At 37.0% G+C, this 8,371-nt stretch overlaps 2 protein-coding genes across 2 annotated transcripts in view; one reads left to right on the plus strand and one right to left on the minus strand.

Moving 5' to 3' along the window:
* The window catches only part of LOC140850999 (Golgi apparatus membrane protein-like protein ECHIDNA), a 7,686-nt gene extending 5,591 nt beyond the window's left edge, over window positions 1-2,095 (plus strand). Inside the window, exon 6 of the mRNA XM_073257607.1 lies at window positions 1,727-2,095. Coding sequence (XP_073113708.1) covers window positions 1,727-1,815 — 89 coding nt within the window. The 3' untranslated portion in view covers window positions 1,816-2,095. The remainder of the gene's footprint in view (window positions 1-1,726) is intronic.
* Window positions 2,096-2,869: 774 nt separating this feature from the next.
* LOC105044971 (uncharacterized) lies at window positions 2,870-8,023 on the minus strand. The gene is made up of 4 exons (XM_010923093.4): window positions 5,646-8,023; window positions 5,299-5,429; window positions 4,659-4,744; window positions 2,870-3,585 (listed from the first exon to the last, which is right to left on the minus strand). Exons 1-2 carry the CDS (start codon window positions 7,660-7,662, stop codon window positions 5,404-5,406), a joined length of 2,043 nt encoding a protein of 680 aa, XP_010921395.1. The 5' UTR covers window positions 7,663-8,023; the 3' UTR covers window positions 2,870-3,585; window positions 4,659-4,744; window positions 5,299-5,403.
* Between the last annotated feature and the right edge of the window lie 348 nt (window positions 8,024-8,371).

Below are 8,371 nucleotides of genomic sequence, written 5' to 3' on the forward strand. Positions count from 1 at the left end.
ATATATATATATAAATTGGGTTGGTCCGTGGCATAACTTGAATGGTATATAGTCAGCATTAAACATCATTGAGAGATCCAAAAGCTGAGCATACTGCATTGTTCTATCAGTTCTGAGTCATAATTCATGTGATGCTAATGTTACTTTATTAGCTAAATGTTAGGATTATAGCTGGATCTGTTAATGGTGGTGCATGGCCCTCTGTACAAGGAAAAGACTTACAAACCATCTCGTAGCATAAAGGAGTTAAGAAGTTCTCCCACATTGTTGGAGAATATATAAATAAGAGTCGTACTTCAACATTTGTGTAATCTTGAGATGTTTAACATTTTTAAGCATGTTTTTGGGTAAAAATAAATTGATGTGTTTCACTTTCATCAGTCTGATGAGTCTTTGGAATATAGATCTCTTGTACTCCATGATTTTCTCCCAAGTAATGTCTATTCTCAAAGAGCATGTAGTTTTGGATATTGAAATGGTATTTCTACTATGATAACACTTGAAAATGAAGAACTTTTTTATGGATGATTTTTTGATGTTTCACTAGTTGTAACTTTCACCTGAATAATTGTTACCTAATAAGATGTTAGCTCAAACACATGGAGAATTATTTAAGTCTGATTTAATTTGAAATGGGGTACATGAAGTGGCTAAAGGTGGAGTTCTTATGCTGAATGGATTTGGTGAAAGTCTGTGTCAGTTGTAGACCAAGTAGGGAGCTGGTTGAGTGTTTTGGACAATCTCTGGGCCTCTTATGAATAGTTTGTCTGAATTTGATGATGGACGACACTTAAATTGGAATGGAGGTTTGTTTTGCTTGGCAAATATTTTATGAGGTAATTTTACGGTGAAAAATGTATCACTATGGGGCTAAAGGAAAAAGTTGCATGCACACCACACAGGACAACCAAGTTGGAAGCAATTCTGTACATGTACAAGGATGCCTGTGCCAGGGCTCTCTTCCATTATTTTTCCTTTTTATTTGTTTCCTTTCTCATTTTTATTTTTATTTTTATTTTTTGACCAAAGGACACATGCAATCTTGGCCAGAGCAAAAGCATTCTGCAGGTTCTTTCCTTATTGTAGCTACTGGATGAGGAAAAGGTTGTTACTGTTGGATATAGTGAAAAACAGATCTGAATTTGGTAAAGCAATCTGGTGTCACATTTATACAATTAAACTATGATCAAGGTGCAGCTATTGCCATTCCAAGTGGTAGGAAACACAAACAATAGTTCGTAGATGGCACATAGGAATTTTATTGGTGTAACTACACTTGTTTTTGATCACTTATCTGTAGCACAATAGGTGTAGAATAAGAAGTTACAAAGCTGAAAAAAATTATGTTTTTAGATGCAATGGAAATGTCCTAGAAAAAAAGCTAATATTGGGAACTGTAACTGTTTAAGTTCCAATCAACCTTTTCCAGAACTCTGCCTCCATGTGATTTCTGTCCAATGTAATTTCAATTTTCTGGCATTGATTTCAAGAACTAATACTTATGCTTTCTTGAAATCTGGCATTCCTATTTATTCCAATTTGCTAGTGTTTTTTTTTTTTTTACCTCATTGATGTGTGGTTATAATCTGCAGTTGTACTCATTGATGTTCTCAGATGTCCTGAAGTTTTCTTCCCTTGGTTTTTATTGGAAATTGCACCATGTGTTTCTCTGCAGCAAATGCCTTCTGTATGACTGATACATTTAATTTTCCTTGTGTACCTACAGATGCCAAGAAACAGATCCAACAATTTGCTTCTCAGACAATTGCATCACGATTTAGTTCGACACTGCAATCAGCTTTCAGTGTTGTATGAGATTGTATGGAGGGCATAATGTAAAAATCATGATATTGAGAAATTTTTGTGTTCTGGTCACCATGTAGTTTGTTTGATTCATGATGTCTTCCACCTCTAGGATACTAGCAGTAGGGGATCCTTCAATCTGTGATATCTTTGGATACAAGATGCTGAACTTTGACAAGCTGGTCTGCTCATTCTGTTCAATATCCCTGAGTAAGAAAAAAAAGCTCACACATTACCATGAGATTGTAGATTTTAATTTCGCTGTTGCAAGGTCGTGAAAGTGATTTGTTCCTGGCCTAGTTTTGTATCAGCTATTTAACCACCATTGCATTCACGACCACTTCTGGTCAAATTAAGTCTTAACATTGTTTGACAAAGCAAACATATTAAGAGGCCATAAATCTGTGTTTGTCAAATTTTGCCAATGGCTTGAGATTGCTATTTTGCACCACATGTTGCTTGACTAGCCAGGTGATATACTGAATTATGTCAGTCATTACTGTATATATTGTTAACTTATGTCAGTCATTACTGAATTGTAAACTGGAACAAATTTTGCTGGTTAACTATGCAGTTTAATACCAAGGTGTGAATGAATCATGGATTGTTTACCGAGGTTAGCCAGCTAGTGATATTGGTTGTTCCCAGCTTTTAGAAACTAGGTGAGTTCTCCACCGGAGAAACAAGAAAGCCTGAATTACACCAAACTCAAATCTCAACCTTCAAAAAAAATTCTAGTTGCCCTATTGATCCATAAACATCCCTGGTCTTTACAACTTTTAATTCTCGTCTAGGTGATTATACTTCTAAGCTTTCCAGTGGTTCTGTATGGGTTAAGGTAGGGGCTACAAACCATGACAAAACTTTTTATCTTTTAGCATTCGATTGTTAAAGGGAGACCAAAATAGAAAAAAAAAAAATGAAGATAGAGGAAAAAAAAAAGTGAATGTGAAAAATTGTACTCAAACTTGAATTTCATTTCATGATTTTAGAACCTTTTTGAGATTTTAGCAGACAAACAAGCACTCTGTATCACAAAATAACAATCAGTAAATAACAAAAAGGATATTCAAAGTAACTAATTGCACTGTAAGTGACATTCCAAGTGCTTTCTCTATTTATGTCACAGGCATCCAAAGATCCTCAAGCTCGAGGTTATATCAAGCTGAAGCAAGTAAATTATATACCAGAGGCTCAGATGAAAAACAACCGTATAAAACTCTTTCAACCTTTCTTTAATTTTTATTCAACATATTGCACAGTTGACATCATGATTATTGCCTTGTGATGTCCTCAACAACACAAGCATCAGCAAAAAGATTCAACCCATCAGTTTGGGACCAACTGTATGGTCCTGACATTTGATTGATCCCCATCCAGACATTTACACTTCGAACTTGATCTGCATCTTTGACAAATGCTGGATTACTCGGGTTGTCTGCTGGCCCCTTTGTGGTCGGAGAGAAATCCTTTATCATGATTCAAAGCAGGTATAGTTCCCGCATCTCAAAAGCCTGTTATATGTAGACTGTAGCTTTCACATTAGATGACGACCAGATGGATTCATAATAAAAGGGAGTGCAATCTACTGGATGGTGACCATTGATGCATCGTCTAAAAAGCCTCTGTAGCAGGAAACTTCTACCTAGAGTAGCTTACTGCTTTGGAAACTCTGTGGTAAATCAAAATGCACCTGCTTCCTAGCCAGTTTCTTACTTCTTCGAGTGTTTTTAAAATGTCCACTTTCACACGTTTGCACTGGTATCCACTCCCATGCTTGCTCTGATAACAAAGGTTTAAGGTAAGGTAAATCAGCTGAATTTTGATACCAGAATCCACTGTGACTACATTAAGCGATTATGGCATCAATCTATTCTTTACTGTATCACAAAACATGTTTTAAACGGTTAGTACTGTGTATAAAGAATTACAACTGTATCACAAAGCATGATGAAGTGAATCATGTTGGTTTTGGTCATCAAAGAACAATGTGGACAATCTATTTGCCTGAACAATAAGAAATAAAATGGGTGTACCACGAGAAAAGCACAGACTCATAAACTTTATATCAGCTGCCATATCAAGTGCTTATACTAATGGCTGTGACAAGTAGCAGAAATGAAGACAGGGCTTCCAACAAAATCACAATGAGTTTCCTAGGAGTATGGTTCAAAATACAATTACTCAGAACTTCGTCTTGCAAACGTTGTTTAGGATACAATTATTGATAAGTGGAATAGGAGTTGTCTGAATTGCAAGTCAGTGTATTCACATGGAACATTCTGAAGACCAGGGGGCCAAATTATGACCATAAATGATGAAGTATGCAAGCAAGATAAACATGTAACAGAAGTGTTGACACTTGACAGAACTGTATACGGACAGAATGAGAATACGTTAAGGTAAGGCTGGTATTGCAACAGAAATTAGAGACTCTAAAACAGACCTGAATTGGATTGAAAGGTCCAGGGTGTGAGCATGTGTTTGTAGAAGCTCGAATTGAAGCAGTAAGAGATGCTAAGAACAATTTTTTGATGGAGAACAAGGTCATGGGAAGAAAGTGATGAAGCATGATTCATGAAGCAATTCCAAATAGATACAAAACTATGATATGGTAGTTGCTGAAAGAGTTATTCCCTCATTCTGCTACATCCTAAATAGTTAAAAAAAATATATATTCCCTCAAAAGAAAAGATTGTTAAAGAGATTTCTTCATGAATTTTGACTCCATTAACTGTCCATTTTCATTGTAGAATTCTAGCAGACTCATGCAAGTTGCTGAAGTTGGTAAAGAAGGAAACAGAGATTTGAAAACAATCCAGTTTCAAAAAATATTTCAAAGTGAAGTGTCATACCAGAGGTTTAGTTAATCACTGTATGCAAGATTTGGCTCCAGAACACCGAATCCAAGACAAGTTACTTCACAAATTATCCGATCACACTGCAGAACATCCAAATTAATTGCTATATCTATAGCTCAAAAAATTATGAACTTAACTATAAAGTTAACATACGTAATAATGCATGGCAGAAAGCAGAATAAATTTTCATATAGATCAGGACAATCAAGAGAAACCAACAGCAGCATTTAAAGATAGAATTCCTTCTGGACTAAAATTTTCAGGAATTGCAAGGATAATATATATAACCAACTAGGCAAGGACATTGTAATTTATATTGTTAAACATGGTCAGAAATCACAAGGGAACAAGGTCAAGATTATTCTTGCAAGAAAATGACCAAAAACCTGTTGATGATGCATATGGCACTCAATTAGCAAAGTTCAATTCTTTTCTTTAATAATAGATGTAAATGAGCAAAGACCAGGAACCATCACTATGATAGACAAGTGCGATAATCATTTTATTCTCAATTTTTTGGGTCCAAATGAGATACACTTGGTTTGATTGCTCAGATTTGTAATAGCAACATTCTGCACACTTCTATTTGGTGTTAATCATTACTTTTGTATCTGAACAAGTTCAGAATTCAAACCTCAACAGCCGTCTTCTTTTCCAGGCTAACCTGGAGAATAAAATGCTCCTGCTTATGGACTTGCATCTTCATGAACTTGAGAGCCACTAACCAAGTTGATCATGTTTACCTGAGACTGAAATCTCCAGATGCTGCAGACAAACAAGTAATATGAAGAGAAATTTTGCAAGACAACAGGTTAAACAGAAAACAAATTCCTCTTGGAAATCAAATAAGTTTATCTTTTTTACAAGAAAGTTATATCCTATAGCATAACAAAAATAGCCAAACGGTTAATTAGCAACCAAATATATTATGGAAAAGATTATCAAGATAATCCGAATGATTTTAGCTACTGCAAAGCATACCTTCTCTATAATTCATATCTTGTGTGTTTTTAGACTTGATTGCCTCTATCAGTCTTTCAGAAACTGATCTGTCAAGAGTAAAGCCACGCTCCATCATATGGTCCCAGATCCTACAGGCTGCATTTACCTTTCCTTCCTTTAGAAGTCCTCCAATCAATATCTTGTATGTCACATCATCAGGAGTTACTCCCCTCTTGCACATATCTTCATATAGATTCATGGCTTCATTTACTCTGAAAGCCTTGCAGAGTCCATTTATCAAAGTGCCATAGGAAACTACATCAGGGGATATCCTCTTCTTGATCATGTCATGAAAAAAATTGTGAGCAAGTTCCATTCGACCGGCCTTGCAAAGGTGGTGTATCATAATATTATATGCATTGACGTTTGGAACCACTCCAGCATCAAGCATCTGATCAAAAAGTTCCTCAGCTAGATCAGGGTGCCCTACTCTAAAGAATCCATTAATCAGAGTACCATATGTCACTGCATCCGCAATTATTCCCTTAGAACGCATATCCTTGAACAACTTGTATGCAGATCCCATGTTTCTTGCCTTGCAGAGTGCACCAATTAATATGTTGCAAGATACAACATCACAAAATCCTATAGCATCCATTTCATGAGCTATTAAAGCATAAGCCTTTTCAAGCTGGTTAGCCTTGCAAATACCCTTTAATAGTTGATTGTAACTATGCCTGTCAGGGGATATTCCACTCGCATCCATCTTTTTTATCAATTTCTTAGCTTCATCCAGCATATTTTCATTGCAATAATGATTCAAAAGTATGTTGCATGTAACCAAATCAGGTTTGCACCCATATCTTTGCATGAATGACACTATTGCTTGGGCTTTATCAAATCTACCAGCTTTACAAAATCCACTTATAAGCGCATTATAAACAGGAATACTCAACTCAATCTTCATCCCTATCATTCCCATTGTCAGGTCATAAGCCATATCAACCTTCCCATGGTTACACAAACCAACTATTAATGCACCACAGGCAACACCATCTGGCCTAAACCCCTTTTTCAACATTTCATCCCATAGCTCTATGGCAGCTGAAAACTGTCTAATAACACACAAACCATTGATGATTGTGGTGTAAGAGACAACATCAGGCTCTCTTCCTTTCTGAATCATAGTTTGCAGCACCATAACAGCATCATCCAACCTCTTCTCTTTGCACAAAGAATTCAAATATATGTTATAAGCCCAGATATCTGGGACAGACCCCATTTTATTCATATCTACTAAGAGCCTCTCAACAAGCCTAAGATTCTTCACTTCACACAAACCAGCAATGAACCTTGAGTATGTAAACGAGCTCAAAGAAAATTTCTCTGGGATCATCTTGTTGTAATACTTCTCAGCCAAATCAAAGCAATGATTTTTAACTAGTAGACCTATAAACTTATTGTAATCCACACTAAATATGCGACAACCAGAAGCTATCATCTCATCAAAGATTTGAATTGCTGAATCTATCAAACCAGCCCGGGCATAGCCAGATATTAGAATCCGATACACAGAACGGTGCAATGAGAACCCACTGCTCCTTATTCTTCCTAAAAATTTCGATAGAAGATCAAAGTCTTGATCTTTCAGCAGCAAACAGATCACAGACTTGATGGTGAAGTGATCATGCTCGAAACCCGGCTGGGATTCGGCCCACACGAAAAAAAGGAAGGCCGTTTCGGAATTCGACAAGCTCTTTAGTACCTGATTAACAATATAGGTGTTCAAATGTACATCAAGCCGCTGCAACTCCATCTCCACCGACTCGGACCATTTGTTGGATTGCAACGCCCTTCTAATCCTGGAAGAGGAATCGGCAAATGTGGGTGCCGTTGGTTTAAAGATCTCCGATAGGTTCTTCTGGGGTGCCCGCAAGCTTTTTGGTTCTGTGGTGAGTGTGGAACGGAAGAAGCCGGACATGGAAGCGAAGGGAGAAAGATACAGAATGCCAACAGGTTTTCGGAATGGCCCATTCCATCTGACAGCCAGAAACATAAGAGTCTTCTCGGAGGATTTTCGTCGAACAATTGAGAGGAGAATACGTAGAACCAAACCATGTACCAGAGTAGGAACTCGAGGAGCTTGGAGAAGGAATCTGTAGTCGATAAAAGGGTTTGGAGGGGCTCTGAAAGATCGTGGGTTCAGCTTTGGATGGAGTGCCCGGAAAGACCGCTTCGCCGGCGCCAATGGCTCTGAGAAGATGGATAGCGAACGAGAGAAGGCACGGGAGTAATGCGTGTCAGTCTGTGAGACTCGGTCCCCTTTTGAACTACTCGATCCAGCGGGTAACGGCTGCAAGAGGTCGGGTCGGATCAAGTACGAAGGGCAAATTTAGCAGAGCACCCGAACCGATCCAGGTCAGAGAAGATGGATTTTATCCAATCCAATTCGAATTTGAGATAGGTATGAGTTTCCGATTTTTTTTTTAAAATATAAAAAAAAATAAGATATTTCTCTAATACTATATAAAATAATTAAAAATAAATTATATTTTTAATCCTTAAACTATATCATAGTTTTTTAAATAGTTCTTAAACTACAAAATCATAATTTTTAGCCTCTGATCTTTTCGAATCATCTTAATATTGTCTTTCCAATGACTTTCTCTCACCGATTTAGTTGTTTAGTTGGCACTGACGTGCTTACGTGACAAAATTATAGCACCATGGCAAAAAAAAATGTTTACCCTATTTTTTATCATCCT

Source organism: Elaeis guineensis, chromosome 5 (assembly GCF_000442705.2).
Source record: "Elaeis guineensis isolate ETL-2024a chromosome 5, EG11, whole genome shotgun sequence".
Classification (NCBI taxonomy): Eukaryota; Viridiplantae; Streptophyta; class Magnoliopsida; order Arecales; family Arecaceae; genus Elaeis; species Elaeis guineensis.

Coding starts and splice junctions, on each gene's coding strand:
- LOC105044971 (XM_010923093.4), bottom strand. CDS start 7,662: ATGTTTCTGGCTGTCAGATGGAATGGGCCATTCCGAAAACCTGTTGGC. Junction 5,430..5,645: donor AGATATGAATTATAGAGAAG/GTATGCTTTGCA, acceptor GTTTGTCTGCAG/CATCTGGAGATTTCAGTCTC.